This window comes from Nannospalax galili, unplaced genomic scaffold (genome assembly GCF_000622305.1).
Source record: "Nannospalax galili isolate Female #2095 unplaced genomic scaffold, S.galili_v1.0 scaffold787, whole genome shotgun sequence".
NCBI lineage: Eukaryota > Metazoa > Chordata > Mammalia > Rodentia > Spalacidae > Nannospalax > Nannospalax galili.
In genome coordinates, this window is record NW_008356318.1 from 2,209,965 (window position 1) to 2,232,767 (window position 22,803).

General features: G+C 35.5%; 1 protein-coding gene across 3 annotated transcripts in view; it reads right to left on the bottom strand.

Moving 5' to 3' along the window:
• Positions 1 to 9,256: 9,256 nt before the first annotated feature.
• Tmem168 (transmembrane protein 168) overlaps positions 9,257 to 22,803 on the bottom strand; it is a 30,023-nt gene continuing 16,476 nt past the window's right edge. For all 3 annotated transcript variants that reach the window (XM_008854529.3, XM_029556882.1, XM_029556883.1), the window contains 3 exons: positions 19,227 to 19,369; positions 18,294 to 18,568; positions 9,257 to 11,217 (listed from right to left, as the gene is read on the bottom strand). In XM_008854529.3, the coding sequence (XP_008852751.1) occupies positions 10,670 to 11,217; positions 18,294 to 18,568; positions 19,227 to 19,369 (966 nt within the window). In that variant the 3' untranslated portion in view covers positions 9,257 to 10,669. The remainder of the gene's footprint in view (positions 11,218 to 18,293; positions 18,569 to 19,226; positions 19,370 to 22,803) is intronic.

The following is a 22,803-nucleotide window of genomic DNA, read 5'->3' on the forward strand; positions in this document are numbered from 1 at the left end:
CAAAGGCCAAAAATGACAAAAGTATTTGGGAGCTCTTATCTAATCCTTAAAAGATTTTTGGGTTACCCCTTCAGAGGGGGGAATGTTAGAGTAGCCAAAAGTCCCATAAAAAAAAAAAAAATGAAAAAAAAAAAAAAAAAAAAAAGAAAAAAGTGATGGGGAGATATGGGAGGTGTTGGAAGGGAGGGAGTGGAAATGGATTTGATCAAAACTTAAAAAAAAAAATCAAACTAAGGGACTGGGGAACAGCTCAGTTGTAGAGTACTTTCCTAGCACATTCCAAACCCTGGATTCCATTCTCAGTATTGTAATTCAAAAAAAAACCAGAAAAAAAATAAGTAAAAACAAATTTGCACATTAATGACATGGATGTGCTTACTTGTTTTTATATAAAAAATTAAAACATGACTAAATATTTGACACAAGACAACGTGCATTTTCAATATTTTTCAGTTGATTTATATTGATATTAATTTGATTTGATAACTTTCACTGCTGAGAACATTCCTTTGCAAAAGAGTACAAAATGCAGAAGTATATTTAGGGCCATTTTGGATATTGTTGGAAACTATTTCTTAATCCCTAGACAAAAATTCCTTGAATATTTTTTTATGAAACTCCAATCAAAAACTCAAACAGCAATTTTAAAATCAAAGATTGGAACCAAATACAATCTAAAGATATGTTAATTTAATACTTATATGTTGTCCTAGTTTGTTTCTCCATTGCTGTGACAAAAGACTCTGACCACTACCAACTTGGGAAGGAAAGGGTTTCACTTACATCTCCCGGGTCACAGTTCATTAGGAAGGCCAAGGTAGAAACTCAGGACAGAAACCTGTAGGTAGAAGCTGGTGCACAGGCCATGGAGGAATGCTGCTTACTGGCTTGCTCCCCTGGCCTCTGCTCAGCCTGTTTTCTTATGCAACACAGGCCCACCTGCCCAGGGGTGGCACCACCCAGTGGGCTGGGCCCTCCCACATCACTCAACAATCAAGAAGATGCCCCATGGACATGGCCACAGGCCAGTCCAATGAAGGCAATTCCCCGATTGAGGCTCCCTCAACCCAGGTGTGTCAAGTTGACACTAAAGCTATCCAGCACACATGTTGAGAACAACAGTGGGAAAATAGGAAAGGCCTTTATTTTAGTTAGACCACATTATATTTCTATAAGAGCAGAAAACTTTGTATGTACAGTAAAAACACTATGATTCATAAAATACAATAGTCTCAAATCCAAGCTGAGGTGTTTCAGGAAGTTTGTTGACATTGCACGGTATGAGGCATACAAAGCACACCTGCTGTGTGTTCAGAGCCAAGGCTGCAGAGAAGAGGTGAGACGCAAAAGGGGAGTCCACAAACAGCTCAGCTCCATTACACATTTTGAATGCATAAATGAATTGTGAATTCTTTGGTTATTGTGCTTTTGGAAGCTGACCTTTGCTAAATTTTTGTAACTTTCCAAATTTACTGTAACTCCCATTTAGAGTTTTAACAGTCTAGAAATCTGTGCTCTAGAGAGTAACAGTTGCTAAATAAAAGAGAAAACTTTGCCAGTAGAAGCAACTAAGGAGGGAAATGAGGTGACACATTAGGTAATTTAACTTCTACAAAAATGTGAGAAAAATCAGTGTTTCAGGTGTTAGAGTGTGGGAACAACCAGAAACTAAATGAAAGAAAAGATCATAAAGAAAATGAAGTCTCAAAATATTTGGCTGTGCAGTGAACAGTATTCTTAAAGCCATATTTAATGTAATGTGTAATTGTTAGCGTTTAAAACCAACCATTAAGGGGCTGGGGAGATCGGTCCATGGGGAAAGTGCTTGCTACATAAACATGAGGACGTGAGTTTGGAATTCCAGCATCCACTTAAAAATCAGCCACACATAGCAGCACATGTTTGTAACACCAGAGCTGGGAAGGCTGAGAAAAAGGGTCACAGTGCTCACACCCTCATCATAAAAGGTAGGAAAGCAAGAGGCAGAACCGCAAATTGAGGAAATGAGAAATAATGCTTTAATCATATTAAAATGATCTGTACGCAAAAACAGACATCAAAATTTTATAGAACTATCTGGAAGAATGAGAAAAGAGGAATTATATATGTAAAATAAAGTCCTCATCTATCACAACAGGTTTTTACTAGATAATATCCAAAATTGATATTCATACTGCATTATAAATTATAAAAGAATATATTATTTGCAGAAATGGAATCAATTAGTAGAAGAGTTAGTTAGGGTCAGTTTCTTTTTTGAAATAAGACTATTACATTTCATTACAAATCTTTTATTATGATAGGATTCATTTACTTGAGTTATTTTTAAAGACATTACAAATCTTAATATGTTTATAATTTTAAATGTATTAATTTTTAAATTTTAAAAACCAGCAAATTTGGAAAAAACAACCATAGATAATAGTCACTTAGGATTGTTTAAATTTATTTTACTACTATGTAAAAAATTGTGGCATTTCCTGTATTTATTCACGTCCCACAAAACCTTCTGTCCCTATATTTTCTCTTTGTATTTTTCAGTGAAGGCATTTTTTTAAAGCAGGTCCCAAATATTTATGATTAATATTATATTTGCTATTTCAATTGATGTTGGTTGAAGAACTTTTTTTTTTTTAAAGTTATATCTATGTGTCTATGTCTGTGGGGGTATATATACATCCCTAGCTAGAGCCTGCCCAAATGCTTTTGTCTGACATGAGGTAAGCAGCCTTACTTAGACCTCCCAGAGCAGGAGCAGCCAAAATTTGGATGAAATTGAAATCTTTGACCATTATATGTAATTGCTCTCATGACTAAATTGAGATATTTTTCAAAATATACCCAGAAAAACAAACAAGAAAACATGAAATTTCAAAAAAATTTCATCCTGCCTGCACGAATGAATTAGATAAATGGATTAAATAAAATTATTATTTAGGGGCTAGAGAGATGGCTCAGAGGTTAAGAACATGTTGTTCTTGCAAAAGACCTGGGTTCGAATCCCAGCACACACATGGCAGCTAACAACTGTCCGTTAACTCCAGTTCCAGGGGATCCGATGGCCTCTTCTGACCTCCGCAGGCATTGTATGGCAGGGGTGCACTTACCTACATGCAGGCAATACATGCATACACATAAAATAAAAATAATAAAAAAATTATTATTTAAAATAAATTCAAAGAAGCATGGGAAATCAAGGTTGCTTTATACTTAGTACGTCCCAAATCTTCATCATTCATTGTACTTGTTATACTATCATTCGAGAGCTTTATTAAAATGTCCACAGCCTTTTTCCTCTGTTCTTGCAACTTGCCTACACTATCTTCTCCAAATCCCCATTGCATGTGCAGCCACCCTGAAAGCAATGGGGCTGATTTTAAAAATCATGCCTATAGATCAGTGTGTACCCCTGAGTGCAGCTGAGTGCCACCTCATCCCTTGGCTGCTTCTCCATTCTGATAAATGACTTCCATGTTTCAGTTCCTATCTTCCAGAGCTGAGATGTGATTCTAGTCTTCAGCAAGGAAAGGCTCTCATTTTTTGTAGCTACTGAGTTTGCCTCTCAGAATGATATACTAACAAGCCTGGAACTCAGAAAAGCAGTCCCATTTCACAAGCTGTAAATAGGTTAGGCATAAAAATCCCAGAACAACACAACACAAAGTATATTCCAATCTGAAGTTATAAAGCAAGAGATGTAGAGGTGCCTTTGTCTCCAAGAATTTCTGAGGGTCCTGGCAGGCCTGAACTTCAAGTCATATGGCATTCCTGAGGAGTTGACTCCATTGGAAGGATATGGTAGGAGGACACAATTCCCTTCTTTGTGGAATTGGATCATTTATTCATTGTGTGGAACGAGACCTGTGGTACATTTCTTAAATGATCCAGGGCTGTGGAATTTGGAGCCATTTTGGATGAACAATTACTTAGCCTCTGGGACTTAGTACTCAAGAACATGGAGTGGGAAGAAGGTTGCATGATAATTTGCAGAGCCCTTGCATCCCTCATCTTTGTGAATTGGCAAGCCTCACTTTGAGAATAGGACACGTGAGAATTACTTAGTACCTCACAGATGTTAGCTATGTTTTCAGTTCGCATTTTGCTGAAACATAGCGGTGAACAGATGGTCAAAGAAAAAAATCACCAAGTAAGATAGTCCATGATTTGCAAAGGGGCAATTTCTCCCATGAACTTCATAGCTCCTGTCCTGTTTTCCATCTAGACAATAAATATTACCATATATTCCAATAAAACTCAGGTGGCATGTTCCTGCCTCTGGAATAAAGGAGACTTAGTGATGCTGCAAAGCTTTGTAATCAAAGCCTAGCAGTCTAGACCTACCACCCCACATCTAAGGCCGTCCTTACTACCTACCATGATTCTTCCACCTCCAACAAGCTGTTTGGGGCTTAATGACACAAGGTTTCACCAATCATGCTGTTATACTCATTAATTACTGTTCTTGCCTGTCTTCTACCCGACAGTCTCTCCTGCATGCACAACAGTGATTCTTAGAGAATATGGGAAAACCTATCTTGTACCAGATTTATGCCAGCCAGCAGCACTGTCTATCCACCCTACCAAGGTGTCTAATGTGCTACTTCACCTGTGACTAATATATTTTGAGACCAGCCTGGTTTAAAACCACATGGAACTGGTTTGGTTTTTTTGCTGTTGTTTTTTGAGATTTCATGGCTTTTCTGAAGAACTGCAAATAGTTCTTAATAGGAGGGGATAATTAAAATGAGGAATGGCTAGAGGCTGGAAACTGCTAAGCCACAATGTCACACCTGATTACCTTAGAATGAAAGTGATAGGGAGAGCAGAGATGATTCTAGAAAATATATGGAGATTAAATTTAAAAAATAAAATAAAAAACAGGACTTGAGACAGGAGAGGAAAAACAACAGTGGTGCTACAACAGTAACTGGCTGAGAAAATGGTGAACACTTTCATGAAGTAAAGGCAGTAGGAATGTAAACAAGGGGCTGACTCTATAAAATATGAGAAAGAATTGGTAGGACTTGGGAGTCTAATAAAATGAGGGAATACAGACAAGAATGGACCCAGGGTAAAGCCTTTTGCTTTGAGTAATTAGGAGTAGTGCCTATCCTAATGGATGACTCAAGGGAATAAAGCTACAAAGAGGATAAGGTGGGCTCTAGTAGGCATTTGTGGAGCTTGAGGAGTCTGTGAAGAGCAGTGTTCAGTACATGACTGAGTACATGTGCCACAGAGACATTTTAGAGTGATCACATGTGGATAAAGTCACTGAACACAGCTGATGAAATAGAGAAGGAATCTGCAGGTTAATACACTAAGTATAAAGAGAAGGGTTGGAATACCTACCAACATACCAAGGTATATCCAAAGAAAATCAAGAACAGTATGAGAGAAGCCAATGATGAAGAAAATAGAGAGGGAAAGTACTTAATAAATGCTGTGGAGATCAACTAAAACAATGTGTCTGTTCATTTGACAATAGGGAGGTCATTTGTGAATCACTAGGTATTGTCAGCAGAGTGATGTGGGTGGAATTCAGGTAGCCATGAATATAATAGATAGTGAAGTTGGGCTGGAGAGATGGCACAGCCATTAAGAGCACTGCCTGCTCTTGTAGAGAACCTGGGTTTTATTTCCAGCACCTACATGGTGGCTAACAACTGTCTGTAACTCCAGTTTCAGGGGAATCCGACACCCTTAGGTGTCCTCGATGGGCACTGCATGACACCTGTGCACTTACATACATGCAGGCAACATACTCATACACATAAAATAAAAATAATAAATATTAAAAAATAGTGAAGCTTGGAAAATTGGAAATTGTGAAATCCTAGCACACACATTTATGTATGCACATGTGTGCATGTCCTACATATATAGTTTATATTTGTATATATGCATATTATATATATATAATTACATAAAATGTAGATCTGAAGAAGGATCTCACTACCAAAATGTCTCAAGAATGCCCATACCATGTTCTAAGTGGAAAATGCATTCTGGATGATCCCAGGTGCTTAGCACAGTACTTAGAAAATAGTAAGCACAATAGTCATGGCCATTTATAAGGCTGCTTTATATGGAAAGTTAGGAAGAAATATAAAGATAGGTCTGGAACGAGGGACGCCTCTTCCAGTTAGACAGGAGAGAATAGGTATCAGTGCACTTAAGGGAGTATTAACATCACAACCCCATTTTCCTTATCAAAACTTCGTTGTTTGGATCAGAAAAATCACTAAGGACTCAGCAGAATTTAGAAACACAAAACTGCATTAAAATGACAGCCATGTGAAGTTTCAAAGATGTACATACATGAAAGGATTTCTTCAATGAAATTCAATGTGCTGCTTGTATTTCAAGGCCTAAGACTTCTTTATTTATAAAGTATTCTATGTAGAATGTCATTAATTTCTAATATTTTATCCAATAGTTCTTCAATATCCTGGGATAAGGAAGATGAAAGGACACACTGAAAGACTGGAACTTTTGAAGCATTATGGGTTCTATTAAAATGTAATGTGATATTTTCTCGATACACTGGTAGATATCTTAATATAAAATATTTTTATTTACACAGAGTATACATTCCTGGTCTACAAGCAGCAAAATATTTTCTCGATACACTGGTAGATATCTTAATATAAAATATTTTTATTTAAATATCTTATACATTCCTGGTCTACAAGACATGCAGCATTCCTCACTTATCACTAGCACACTGCTAGAAGTTTCTGATTTAGAGTAAATTGTTATTTTTTAGGTCTGAACCAGGTAACAAAAGTTTACTAAAACTGTCTCTCTTCTAATTATTTTAAGTTCAGACTACTGCTTGATTTGTTTTTGTTAATCAACCAAAATAGCTTTTTTGTATAAGATATTTAAAAATACAAAATACCTTGCTGGTTAGTCCACCAAAATTTAAAATTTTGAATCATCTTTGGTCTAAGCAATAATGAATATGCACTTTATAGTGCTGCTCAAAATAATTAAAGCTTCAATTCCATTGTTTGATGTTTTACGTCTATGTATTGTAACTAGTAAGAAGATGCCCTAAATCTGAGATACTTGAAATTTTTCTGCCTTTTCCCTAAATTATGTTAATGAGAATGGTTTTCTGATTTTACAACTTGCCATTGATTACACGGACAAATTCCTTTGTTCCTCGGTCAGAATTAGTAAGTTCCATTTCTGACACAGATGACTCAATCACACTTGAATCATGATGCAAATGGTCTGAACCCACAAAAAGCAGCTTTTGGTGACACCAGCTATTTTCATCCAAACCAGCTGGAGGCAGCTTTTCTGCTACTCTTGACATTCAACTCCAAATGACAGCTGTTTTCTGCTCACCTGTTTAATGAGGATCTTGCAATACTATGCATTTAAACAAAATTATAAAGAAAATCTAACTTATAATTAAGTTATTCCAATTTCTCCTTAGGATTTCTAAACTCATTCATTCACTCAAAAATATTTACTAACTGCCTCCTATTTGCAAGGCACTCTTTGGGGTATTTGTGCACAGAAATGCCAAGATGTGTAAGGCCTCACCTGAAAGAGATGACAGTCTAGTGGTGTCCAACAGCGCCGCTCAGAAGTTTGGCCAGATTCAACTCTTCATGTACTCTTACCTAATCAAATTCTTTAAGCTAAACCATTTTCTTCTGGCACACACAATATTAACTACATCACCTGTAGAAGGATAATATTGTCATTTTGTTTCAAATGAGACTAGGCTCTAAAAGTGAAAGCATGCATATTAAAAAGCAGTACCCTAAACAGTAAGTATATGTAAGCCAACATTTGCGAACAAAACAAAGTCACAAATAGATTCTAGAGAGCTTACAATTCTATCCATGAATGCATTAAATGCATTTTAATTGAGAATGTAAGATTTTTAAAACACAGTACTTTTGAAACACTGATTATAAAAAAATCTACAAAAGAGACTTTCTTGTAGAATTTCCAAAGGGTGAGATGGAAGTCTATGGAAAGCTAAATCTAACCTTCCTAGACAGAAAGTATCTAGACCAAAGCAAACTAAAACTAAATATGATAATAAAAAGGTTATTTATTTATTTTACTTATTTTGAAGGAGATTTTTACTGCATAGTTCAGGCTGATCTTGAATTCATGATTCTCCTGCCTCTATCTCTAGAGTGCCATAATTACCTAAAAAAACAGAAAGGATTTGATGAAATAAAAGCATAATTGAAAAATAATGGGAAAAAAGGAACTTGGCTTCTTAATTTTCTTACATTGGTGTGTATTTTTTTTAAAAGCTGTTTTTAGGGGCTAGTACTTTTGTGATTTTTAGCAAGATACCATGTAAGGACACAAATATGGCAAATTTCTTTGAAAAATATCTCCATGTTATCCCTTTTTAGTATAACAGTAAAGTTTGGCCTACACTAATTTTCTTTCACTCAAAATAACACCTTCACATTATGACATGTAAAATGACAATTACGTACATGTTTACCTCATTATTGATCTATTCTTTTGAATATTTAGGCAATAGTGTACAAATACTTTATCCTTTTATAAAATTTCTTCTCTACACTATGTTTTAAATTTGGCAGCTTTAATTTAGAATTTCTTCCCAAAGAGTCATTTACAGTTTCTTAGGGGGTGGAGGTTGGTAGGAATAGTCACCTAAATGGACAGTCTATAATTCTTTAGTAAGTTGGCACAAGTCACATTTTGTTCCCAAGGACGTTTTTTGGGCATTCTTGCAGTACACATACAAACACACACATAGAGAGAATGCACACACACACACACATACACACACACACACATATGTATATGTATTTGCCTTGTGGCCTTGTGGTTGTAATTGTCTACTATCTTTTGAAGTAACTGTGGTATTGTTTTACAATACTATTTTGTAAACAATGCAGAATATATTCTTACATTTGACTCAGCATAAAAAGATAAACTTTACTTAAAGCTAATTTTCCTACACTTAGCTGAGAAATATTAAAAAGGAATCTTTACTTAGCATTAACTTTTAAGAAGTTATAAACTAAATTTCAGAACATATCTTTTCTAGTACATTATTACTCAACAGAACAATTGTGAAACATTACAGTATTTCATTTGTATATTAATATAAACAATAAAATACTGTATGTTTTCCAAATCAACCTGCCACCAAACACAAACTCTAAAACATGTATTTTGTATAACTTCCACTTTTAATATACTAAAATATTCAGGAACTCTTAATTTCACATTCAATGAAAAATTTATTTTTAATAAAATTTTATTCAAAGCATTAGGAAAACCATATTCAAAACATAGAAATTGTCAGGCTGTAACAATGCTGCATAGATAGTGGTACACAAGTTCCCTGATGCTGTGACTTCTTCCTAAATGAAACCTCCATTTTCAAGTCAACAGCAGAAAATGGCAGAGGTATTCATTACCTCTTCTCTCTGGGGCTGGAAAAATGGTCTCAATGGTGAAAAGTCACATCACTTGAACAAAAATTAGATTAATCTCCCAATTTAATTGTATCTCCTCTTTCCAAGATGAAGATTTAGAATGTAAGGATTATTGGATGAGAAGTGAATTACCTCTTAAGAGATACCCTGATCAGTGCCTGCTTTACTCTGACAAGTACTGAATTAAGGTTTGAAAACTGCAGCCACATCATCATGCTAACCTGAAACTGCCAACATGAACCCATAATACAAGTGCACAAGAAAAATGATCTGTTTCTTAGCCTCTGACCTTCAGTAGGAAAAATGCTACAAATGGGGACTTAAAAAATAATTTTCATGGCACAGTATTAACTCCACAGAGACTAAATCTTTTCTCAATCCTTAGACTGAACTGGTCAATGAGAAACTGCTTAAATGTCTTTTCTGAGGGCTTTTAGAAAAGAAAGGCAATGTATTTGAAAGCATCTGCAGCTAGAAATACTCATTAAGAAAACGTTAAGTTACCCTGAGAAAGACTCTCAAAATTACCAGTTCTTTCAGAATCGCTCACAAATGCCAATGTATGAGGGAAAGATGGGTAGGCTACACCTGCGTATAGTTATCTACGTAACTACGTTTCCATCTCAAATGCACTTTGGGCTTTTCTGCTATACTGGTAACAGGTCACACCAAGACACTTGGATGTTTTGGGGTAAAGGAAACTTTGCTTTCATTGTAAGCCTCTTCCATCCCCAAGAGTTTATACTTCTGCAAATACTCTTGCAGTTGAACCTATCATTCACATAAAAGAATCTTCCATTAAGTAAATTGGTAGTTTTCTTAAAATAGTAAACAAATTTGTCTGGTCTACATTCTCTAAGGTCTGCCTAGAAAATCAGGCGTTAGTAAATCTTTATTGGCCATTGCAGAGCATAGACAATTGTTTTTTTTAACCAGAGACAAATGGAAACATTGCTGAAAGTATGCTGCTATTTTAACATCTCTTATAGATTCACAATCAGCATTTGTGACTCTCTCCACACTTTTAGTACAAAACCATGCTTATTCCCAATACCTTACGCATCCCATAATTACTTAAGAAAAGACAAAGCAAGGGCAGCTACAAAAGCAGCAAGATAGTTTCCACAAATAAAAATACAGCATACAAAAAAACAGCAAGTTAGTGATAAACGGGAACATGAACTTTCAATAACATCCCTTCCTGGTTGTCCAAATTATGATTTGACAAGTTTAAAGCCTTGTCCTGTGTCCAGCACAGTAGGAAGAAACCAACTCATTTTTAATCTCTTCAAGCACCGAAAACAAGTTTTGCAGATCCAAAAAAGGTTCAGACCACATAACCAGTTTGCCAAATGCACTAGTGGGTATGTAACACGAGGAAAGTGTAACATCCAGTGCTTGGCCACATCACTTCCTGTTGGCAAGTGTAGAGTGTAGTCACTCCACCGTTTTGACACGCCATACACGGCTTTCACCGTGCGTCCCTTTTCGGTCCAGCAGATGCTGTGACTGGAGTTGCAGTTGTACTCTACCCAGTCTCTTGTGAAGTCACCCAGCTGAGGTGGGTCAGCTTCCTCAATATCTACTGTCTTTGCCAGCTCTGCTCCCTGAACTGCAATATACTGGTCATTAATCTTTCTCACTTCCTTCACCCAAGGGGTTGAATTCTCACTGTCTAATACGATAATAAGCCGGGAACAGAAGGAACCATTCTTTTCTCTCCACCATTCTAAAAGCGTATCAAGGCGTAGTATGTCTCCACCTGTGGACAAGAAAAAATTCAATACAGTGATAATTTCCAAAGTCTCTCATTCAAATATGCAAACAACAACAAAGAGAAGACGGTGAAGGATACATTCAGAGTGTCTTTTCAAAAGGTATTTTTAAAACCAGACTTTCAGTTTTACGTTAAAAAAAATCACCCATATATAAGTTATATTAAATATGCTATAACAATGAAGAAAATTTACATACATACATACATATATGTGTGTGTGTGTGTGTGTGTGTGTATGTATGTATGTGTGTGACTCTTGTTTTACAACAGGGTTATGCCCAGACAAAGTCATTTTAAGTTGAAAATATTGTAAGCTGAAAATGTATTTAATATACCTCACCTACCAAATATCATAGCCCACCAACCCAATACAGTACACAGTAAACTTGCACACTAGCTGTCTACCTTTCTGGTTCTGGCTGGCTGGGATCTGCAGCCAGCTGACACTGCCCAGCATCCCAAGACTATTTCACTGGGCATTACTAACTTACTTGACTGCATCTAACTTCTGCACCACTGTAAAGCTGAAAAATCATTAAGTTTAACTGATGTAAGTTAGAGACAGTCTGCAAAAAAATTTAGTAAAAGAAAATTTAAATCACACACACACACAAAAGCAAGTGTTCTACTATTCTATACAGGGTAGCAACTGAGAGTTTGTTGGTCAAATACAACCTGGAGTTCATGATCTGAGAGCAAAGAGCTCATGTACATTTTCACATAGCCGGAAAAAAAAAATTGTGAAACATTAAAATTTTAAATTCAAATTTCATAATTTTTTTCCACAAGTAATGCTTTATTAGAACAAAACCAAACTTTTCCCGCTGTGTACTGTCTCCGGCTGCTTTCATAGATGGTTACAATGTAACAAGGGTCCTACAGCTCAAAATGTAAAAGGTTCAAAATACCTAACCCTATACAGAAATATTTTGCTACATGAATGAGAGGGGAAAAAAAATGCTTCCGAGGGGACTACTAAAGGAAAACAAAAACACAACCTCCTTTCCCACACCCCCAGAATATCTACAACATTCTTCCTGTATTTATATTTAGATCAGTACTATACCTGAAAACCCTCAAAGGATTGGAGGAAAAAAAAATAGAAAGGTCTAAAGCAAACATATTTCTAACCTAGAAAGCTGTCTTAGAACTGATAATGCTAATATCTGGCTCACTGTGGACTTTTTTGGCATTGATTTTTAAGAATACAGAATTAAGATAGTATTTGTTTTTATGACTAAGGTTTTTTTCTCATTTAGAGAAGACTTGATTAGTTTCTATGATTTCATCTATACATATACATCTACACATAAAAACCTTATATATGCCTAGTGTGGTGGCGCATGTCTTTAATCCCAGCACTGGAGAGATCAAGGCCAGCCTGGTCTACATAGTGAGTTTTAGGCCAGCTGGGGCTACAGGGAGACCCTATCTCAAAAAACACCAAAAACAAACAAACAAACAAACAAACAAACCAAAATACCTTACATATTCAATACAAGCCATTACTCTCATACAAGCAAGAAAAAAAAAAAGCAACCCCAAGTATAACAATTCTAAACTATTATGATTGTTAATTTCTATACAATGTCAACTCAACATAGTAAGCTGGCCCTATACAGAAATAGTCTGTTAAGTCCTGTTGTGCATCACTGAAAAAAAAAAATCAACATTTTTTTTCTGACAGAGCCAGCAGTGCCATTTTTAATCATTGTATTTTTGTGATTTCAGAAATATTATTACTATCTTTATACATCCTTTGATTTTAATAATTTCACCTACAGTAATGTCAATTTTATGAAGAAAAATTTGTTTTATGAAAAATTTGTTCTAATTATATTTAACTTAACAGTATAGTTTGTTAATGTGGAGAGTTCATGTATTGCATATACAAATATAATAAAACCTTATTTACTCTTATTTTCATAATAAGGAATTATAACTTAAATATGGATTAAATGGAAGCTAATCTTCACATTACTTCCTTTAGCAGAAAAATTTGTAGTATAGAGATGTTTGAAAAAAATTTTTTTAATATTATTTTAAATTTTTTTAGAAGAAGCATATCATTACAGGTTTAACATGCCCAATAACAGTTTCCAGAGCAAAGACACAGCTCCTTCAAAAGTGGCTATAAAATGTCTAGGTTCACTGTTGAATCAATACAGTTATACAATATTGAACTCAGTATAAGCATTCTAAGACATAAAATTGAATGAGTTTTTAAGCCTCAAAAAAGATCTTCATTTCATTCTGAAATATACTGTTTCTTACAGAAAGACTCATTGTTTTTGCTATTAACAGTGAGATATTGGCACATGCGTCTCTAATCTGTATGTATCTAATTATTACTAGTCATAATCATTGGCACTCAGATCCTTGGCGCCTGTGTACATCAAGGAAGCTTTGTCAAACAGTCACCCACTTACTTACACTGCTGTTAAGTAAAGACTAGTTGCTATCCTATGACCTAGTAGAACCCTTATTGAGTTATGAGTTAGTTGGAGACTATTAAATTTTTTAACCTTTATTTTAGAATCTGTAAGTAGGTCTATTGATTAATACTATATTGCAATTCACATAAAATAAAATTTTTAAGTCTTGAGTACTCTGTTGAGAACTCTGTTAGTAATGTGGCTTCAGAAGTGAGGCTGTCTCACATTATTTATATGCAGTTAATTTATCAGCACTTGTATGAGAAGTTCAAAAAATGTAGAGCGTGTTTTAAGCTGGACACCCACACACACTGTTTGAAGCACTATTTCAATACATGGTCTTCATGTACTCCAGAAGAGGTCCCTCCAGAAGAGGTCAACTTTCCATGATTTCTAGATCTATTAAATTTCTCTAGACAGAGGATGGCATAGACTATAAGCTGTGACACAAATTCCACCTCCACAGCGCATCACTGCTGAGCCCTACTATGTCACTATTCTCCAGCACATTTTACTCCTCTTCTCCTTCCACATCAACAGAGACTTACAGCAGCAATACCGCCTTTTAAATGATTTCTCTTCCTTATTTAGTTTAGCTCTGCTTTCTTATAGGTTCAGAGATATACTTGGCTTTTGGCCCAGATGTAGAGTATTTAACATTCATCTTTGATAACAGTCATCTGATGCATTTCAAATAACTGAGACCACTTTTAAAGGCTCTGTTTATCTGTGATAAACTGCTTTGTAAAGCATCTACATTTTTTATTTCTTCCTGTCTCTCTTATAATTGTCACAACTGCTTTTTACCCTAAAGCAAAGAGGAAAAAATATCAGGTTAAATATGAAAACTTGCTAAATGTAAGAAGACTACATGACCTAAGAATCAGTGTGTGTTAAGGCAGGGGAAAAAAGGAAACTGAGATTTTCTTTCCCAAAGTAACATTTAATTCTGGACTTAATATTAATTTGTTAATCCAAGTAAAATCCAGTCCTGATGGCTCATATTTCCCAAATGCTAGAAAGATAATTATTAATGAATCACTGGAGCTTAAACTTCATCACTTGATATGGGGAAGAAATTTGAACATTTTCCCTAGAGCAGGTTTGTTCAACTCAATTTCAAGGCAGAATCTGTGTTGGAGGGCTTATGGAGGTAGGCCTGGGAACACTGATTGGGAAGAGTACTTGCAGCCCTGGCTCAACCTGAGCTGATGCAGGTGCCTCAGCCAGCATGGCAATAGGTATCACTGAATTACAGGATAAGGGAGGGCAGTGTCAAGATACGCTTTGTCCATTGGAATTTTCTTTTCTACTTTTTGAAGTAAACTCCCTAACAGTTATACAACCACAAATCTTGTTAACTAACAGAGGAATTCCATAATGGCCAATGTATTGGTAGTATATTTCAAAAACTATAAAAATACTATTCTAGAATGTCATAGCTAGATATTTATCAAAATTATAACTCTATTTTAAAATTAAATCTTGAAGTTACATCTCTTCTGTCTTGCTTTCATAGTACTAAAAGATGCTATGCATCTTACTGGTAGAGAAAGGTAATCATCAACCTTACCCAGCTGTGAACCCTGCAAGCTACAATAACACCTGGCTGAGCAAAACATACCCAATGGGACACTAGTATGACTACTATGGGAGTAACCAATCATCTTCTAATTGAATTGTAAGGCCCACTTCACAAGATAAGAGTTCATACATGACACTATATCTAGGCCAACAACCTATGGCTAGACAGGTTACAGACGACAGAGGAGAACTTACTACTATCATTCTGATAAACAGACATAGTATGAAGCTGACTCCTAATGACTTCTCTTTATACTCATAGATTAGTGCATGTCTAAACTCTCAACAGAAAAGCTTCTTCTTGCAGCATATTAGCACAGATTCAAAGGTGATCAACATGTAGAGAATAAAAGACTGTAGAGTGTACAGCCCTAAGTGAGACCACTATATCTCAACCTATCCTCCCAAGGCTCAGGGATCACTGCAGAAGAGGAGGCAGGAAAATTTTAAGAGCCAGAGGTGGCAGAGGAATACTAGGGAACCATATTTTATGAATACCATGGGATAGTTAGGCATATATATGAACCCACAATGCTTTTGACAGCATACATAAGAGTTGTGTAAACTCAAGCCAGACTAAAACCCAGCAGGGATGAGGGAGGTAGGAGGCTGCAGCCCTAGCTGAGGATTTATTGGCAATTGATAGCTGCTGGGAGAGGGCGAGTCAGTTTTCCTTACTGACGTGATGCCTGGTAGGCTGACCAGACTCCAAGGGATAGACCCACGCCCAAGGGCACTTGAGAAACACAAATTAGACACGATAGGTCTTTAAACATAAAAGAGAAATGATAAGAGGACACGAAGTGGGGGGCGGGGAGTAAAGAAAGGAGAGGGGAGAGGGGGTCTGAATATGATTAAAATACATTGTATGATTCTCAAATCAATAAAAATATTTTAAAATAAATTTTCATAAATTATTCCTAACTCTTCATAAAACATGAACATCACATTTATGTATTATCTATTATGATGGCTTTTATTTTTCCCAGAAATACTAATAAATTGAATGTTTAAAAATCTATTTTTTAAAGTGCTTGAAATAAATTTTAAAATACTGAAGAAAACGAAAGTTTTCTGAAAGACATTTATATTTGGTATAAATCCTTCATGTAAATACAAACAAAAAGAGTTTATAAACCATGTTCAAGGAGTTTGTGTTGAATTCCTTCTTGTGCATCTTACTGTTTTGAAAGTGGATAATCCATGATAACAAACTCTTTTACAGAGCATGACACTTTATCATCATGGTGCCTGCTGTTGGTGGCAACGTGGAACACTGTGGGAAAGATAGATGTCAGGAGCCAGCAGACCTGGGCTTGACCACAGCCAGGTAAGTAATGCAACTGCCCTCGGCAGCCATTTAATCCTTTGGAACATGAGCTATAACAGTGGTATCTCGAGGATTTCATATGAAGATGAAATCTAATCTTATTCGCCAAATATAATAGCTAATTCTTTGTATGTGTCTGTTTGCCTTTACTCCTTCTAGACAACATTACAAGTTTTAATATTTATTTCCAAAAGGTAATTTTTCAAAACCCTTTTTATTTATTATAAAACCTCAGTCACATGTCTGGCACAAAATTAGTGAGATCACACTGGCTTAAAACCATCTGTCCTTCAACTTTGAGACTGCTGCTTCCAGAGTTCTCCTATTGGCAGCTCTGTCTCTGTCCTTCATAGTTTCTTTGACCTCAATATGTTATAACAGACTTCTCATCATGTAAAAAATTCCTGACGGAAACAATGTACTGAAGAAAAGATGTATTTGGCTCATGATTTCAGAGGTTGCAGTGGATCACAGAGGGAGGGGAAGGCACAGCAGGGCAGATCAGCTCACATCTGAAGCCTGGAAGCAAAGAAGGAATACCTGGGCTAGGTGGCTTTCTCCTTTTTTCCCTTTTTAATTTCACTCAGCCCTCCAGCCTATCAGATTGCAGCACCCACATTCTGGGAGGCTCACCCTTTCAGAGATAATCTACTCTAGAAATGCCATCAGACATACCCAGAGGCATGCTTTAGTAATCTCTTAGGTATTTCCAAATCTAAACAACTGACAATGAAACTAAATATCACAATGCTTCCACTTATATTTTATGACTATTATTTTTAATTTAAAACTAAACAGGATATAATTAAACACAAATGAATTATTTCCACTCTAAAATAAGAAAATTATCTTTTTTTCACAATGTATTCAATGACTTCACTTATCTATGCATCACTAAGAATCCCACTACTATGTTCCAGGCTATATCCTAGGTTCTAAGCATATAGTAATCTACAAAACAAAACCCATTACTAATGACGTCTTAATGTAGTTAGGAAGACAGACAAATTTATGTTATATAGAGAGATCTCACTTCTCACTTGGCAGTGACTTCTAACAAAAAGTGTTTTCTTTTTCCCATATGTAAGTAAACCAAAGTTATTTTATGTTATTTCCAACAGTCTTAAAAAAATACATAAAAAAATCCAAAACAACCCTACAGAATATTATGGCTTACAAGGAAACAATGATCACTCCCTACCATCCCTCATTTTACAGATGAAGCCAATAGGAACACTTGACCTAAAGGAACACTGTTGTGACAAATAGGACAGAGCAAGAACTTCTGATCACACACTGCTCCCACTACATCACAATGCCTGATGTTCAAAACTGTGTGAGCTTTCTAACACTGCACATGTGAAGACGCACAAATGAATTCTGTATTCCCTGCATTTAAAGTCCAAGAAGCAACTGGTCAAAGCAGTTTATCAGCTTCTAAATAATATTACTATCTGCAATAATTTAAAAATATTTTAAAAGGAGACTGACTGTAAGTCTCAAATCAAACAAACTTTTCCTCGCAAATACTTAAGAAATAGTTCTCAAAACCTTGCTATCACTTACTAAAATTAAATAGGTATGCTGGAGGTTACATAATCAAGTAACCTTGGTAAACTGTGAAGTAGGAAATTGAGAACTTCAATGTCTCAGTATGAAGACTCCATGAACACATGCAGTTCACAACAGTGACACTGACAAAGGTGAGTTACCTGCTAGCGCCCACTCTCCCGAGCCATGAGTGTGTCCACTGTAATACAAAACATATGTATCATGTCTTGGTCCATCGACAGTCCGAAGTTCTAGGAAAGTTTTCAGTTTGGAATGTAGAGCATCAAAAGATAGTCCACTTGTGGAATAGTCACATCCATAGGTCTCAATCATATGATATGCAAAAAATCTTTGGATAGCATTGAGCATGCCTGTAGACCTCAAATTTAACTCCTGTACATGTTCTGGTGGAAGCAGTGTTGGTTGACCATCAGGACTGCAAAGGGGGAAAAATTATTTTGGTTTTGAGGAAGCATTATTCTAGGTTACATTCTCATCTATACTTGATTATCTAAGAATCACAATAGTTTTCATGCTAACTAAAGGTCAAGATTTTAAAGTCATCACTTGTACAACTCTAGCATGTTAACAGTTATTCTTGGAAAAATCAAAAGCTGGTTTCTAAAACTCATATTTCTTATCAATGAAACAACAGACTAAAAGCTGGGACAGTATCTCACAAGCTGGACTGTACTATTCTTTCTTCCTTATACTTGTTTTCTTACCAAGTAACAGATACTGAATAAGAATTTTTTAAAAGCAAGATTGTACTAAATGTTTCAAGAACACCTGAGTAGGAACTAAAGGAAAGAACATTTTATTCTTGAGAAAAAAAGAATCGCACATAAAACATGGAAGTGATACTATCACTATATATTTAATTTCTATACTGAAAAATAGGATCATTGTAATGTTGTATTCAAAATTTTTAGATTTCTGGTTAAAATATTAGCCAAAAGGATATTATCACTCAGAATAAAGTTTTCTACATACAATGTTGAAATGCGAGCATACTATACCTTGAAAATGAAGTGGCAAAAAATAAGGTCATGTTTTATATTCATAATTATTAATGACTATAATGGAGACAATACCTGCAAAAGTTGGTGGGTATTACAATAGCATATCCGACAGAAGTGCCTCCTAAGCAGTTCCCCAGCTCACGGAAGAGCCCATGAGCCATGGACTCCAATGGCAAAATGATCAGAAACATGCTCAAGAAGATTCCGTTTGTTGGCTAAAAGAAATTCAAAACATTTATATAGCATGCAGGGATGCAGATATTTACATACAAGTATATTGATTCACAGTTTTCACCCCTACTTGCAAGATGGATGAAAAAACAATAAAGAATCTAAAAACAAGCGTAAGAAGCAGACGTGAGATATGGATGAACTGACCAGTCCAATGAACCTTAAATTTATACTGAAGTTTTTTAGACATTGTGGCAAAACATCATATCAACTCTTTGATATGAAAGAGTAAAAAAGCAAAAACCATTCTCCATGCTCAGTCAACATTTGCATCATTTTCCCAAATACATGTGTATTAATTATCAAGATTCTCTTTCCCCATCTCTGTTTAAAGTCCGGAAACCATGAGAATAAAACCTTAAGAGAATTCAAGACCTTAAGGCTATACAAATGAATTCCATTCTTATATAATAATTTATCTTTAAAAATCCACAAACTCAATTTGCCTAAATTACAGATTTCAACAACAATAAAATATAAAGGACATTTAAATATCTTAAAAGTATCAGGAAAATTGGGAGACAGAAAAACTTTAAAGAAGGCAAGACTAAATATTAACTGAAATTAAGAACAGAAAAAGTTAAAGGATCCATTTAAATGGAAAGAAAATGTAAAAATGAGTCATCCCTCCCCATATCTTTAGAGTACAGTACAGTTCTCGATTCTTTTCATATTGTTGCTAAGCAAATGATACGCCTATATTTGTGAACAAACTTTCAACACTAAGGAGTGGTTTATCTGATCAAAAGTACTGAATCTGCTGCTTCAATAAAAAGACAGATATACTGTATGATTTCAGTACATTGTATTTTATCAATTATATAATTATATTTGTTATATTAAGTTATACCTATTTAGCATAAAGTATTGATTTATAAATATTGGAAACTATGAAAAATGATATATGATTAAAATTGCTTTCAAGTACAGTCTTTTGTGAATTTTCCACCATTTATTATATATACACATATATAAACATAATCATAATATATCTACATCCATGTGTGTATATTTTTCATCAAAAATGGATAATATATTTCTGTGAGCTTTTAAATATAAGTCCACTAACATAATTATAAATCATCTGTAAAGACTGAATGGCATTCTCTATTATTCATCTTTGGATTGCTTGTATTTTGCCTTTTTATAAACAAACATGATACCAATTCTCCAATTGTTACTGAGGTTAAAAAGTTCTTATAGGGGCTGGAGAGATGGCTCAGTGGTTAAGAGCACTGGCTGCTCTTGCAGAGGACCCGGGTTCGATTCCCAGCACCCATATGGAGGCTACAAACCATCCTTAACTCCAGTTCCAGGGGAATCCGAAGCCCTCTTCTGACCTCCACGGCATTGCATGACACAGGTACACTCACATACATGCTCATACACATACACATGATAAAAAATGTTTTATCATATGGGCTTCATTAGCGAAGTGTTAAATATTTTACCAGCTCTTCTAGAGTTGTCCTTGCTTTCTTCTAAAACACACTTTAGATAAAAGTCTTTTGTTCATTTTATTAAAAATATTCACCTTTATGACTCGTTAATTATATTATTACTATATTATTATTATTGCTTAGCACAAGTTAATAGTGTTGCCCTTCTTGGTTTGCATCTTGTTCAAGAATCTTCCTTGAGCCTGAGAGATGGCTCAGTGGATAAAGACTCCTGCCACCAAGACTGATCATCAGAGTTCAGTCCCAGAGACACATATGGTGGAAGGAGAGAACCAAGTTTTGCAAGTTGTCCTCTGACCTTCACATGCTCTGTGGCCTGTGTGTGTACACACACACACACACACACACACACACACACACATACACACACAATAAATGTAATTAAAGAATTATTTTTTAAGCCTCCCTCTAGCAACATTAAAATATTTTACATTATCTTTGAAAGGCTTTGTTTTGTCCTCTACATTTTAGGTTTATAATACAAATGTCATTGATTTTTTGATAATGGTTCAAGTTCACTTTTTTCTGTATGAACATCTAATTATATAATCACCCATTACTGAAAATATAAAGATTCTACATCACTCCAAAAAGGCCGTCTTTGTTATAAATCAGTATCTATTGATGCTTTTAAACTCTACCTTTTTTCTATTCAATCTGGATCCTCTTGTCTATTCGTTTTTTAATTTTATGCATATGAGCGCCTGCAGATATCAGAAGAGGGCATTGGCTCCCTTGGGGTGAGAGATGGTTGTTAGGTGCTGGGACCAAAGCTAGGCCCTCTACAAGAGCAGCCAATGCTTTTAGCTGCTGAGCCATCTATCTCTCTGGCCCCTCTAGTCAGTGATTTTTTTTATTACTATTATTTAAAAAAATGGTATGTGTATAGGCATTTTGCCTGTATGTATCTAAATGCACCAATGCCGTGTAAGGCCCGTGGAGTTCAGAAAAAGGTGTCAAATTCCCTGGAACTGGAGTTACTGACTGTTGTTAACTACTATCTATGTGCTAGGAACCAAACCTGGGTAGTCTACATGAGCAGCCAGTGCTCTTAACCGCTGAGCCATTTCTCTAGCCCATCTATTCTTTTTCTATTTGTCTTTCCTTCAAATACTGCTTTTGCTGTCATTTCCTCTGCCCCACATCTTCTCTAATCAACCACAGATGAGCTCTCCTCCCTATATCTTCTTTGAATTCCACCCTTTTCTTCTATTCACTATTTCCTGTTTAATAATTACAATGTTTTAAGATATTTTGCTGTAGTTAGCTCTGCTGCATCTTGCTTTTCTGCTGTATCTTGCTGTTAGTGCATGTACATATCTGTGTGCAAATTCTTGTTCTTATGAGTTATGAGCTGTGTATGCACAAAACCAAAATCAATGGATATTCATTTCAGGCTTGGAATGGTACCTTCTACAGAGGATTTGCTGTTGCTGTTGTTGTTTCTTCCAGAGATCTTGGGCATTACTAGTCTATATATCTTAATGACCACTTAATCCAGGGTGGAGACTATTAACAGGACATAGGCTGGGATGCAAATTCTCAAGACTGTAATATATAATGGCTTTACATTTTATTTCAATGTCTCATTTAAAACTGCACGCAATTTGCCTAAAATCTGCTCTGGGATCCTGGGCTTCCATTTTTGCCTTTTGAAGGGATGAGAAGTGTGCCTCAGTTTTGGAAAATGTTTCTTCTATACTAACAAATGTGTATAGGGCACAGCATTGATCTCCTGGTTCCAGAATACATGGCATACTTTCCTATTTATTATAATATTCTTTTATAACCTTCAATGGAGTTGTACAGCATTTCTTCACAAACATTTTTAAATGCATTTTTGTTATTCTTATGAATAGAATTATTTCCTAGCCTATTAGTGAGTTGGAGGCTATTAATTCATATACACTTACTTTCATTTGCCAGCTTAATGGTGTCCAAAATATTTTCAGCATAAA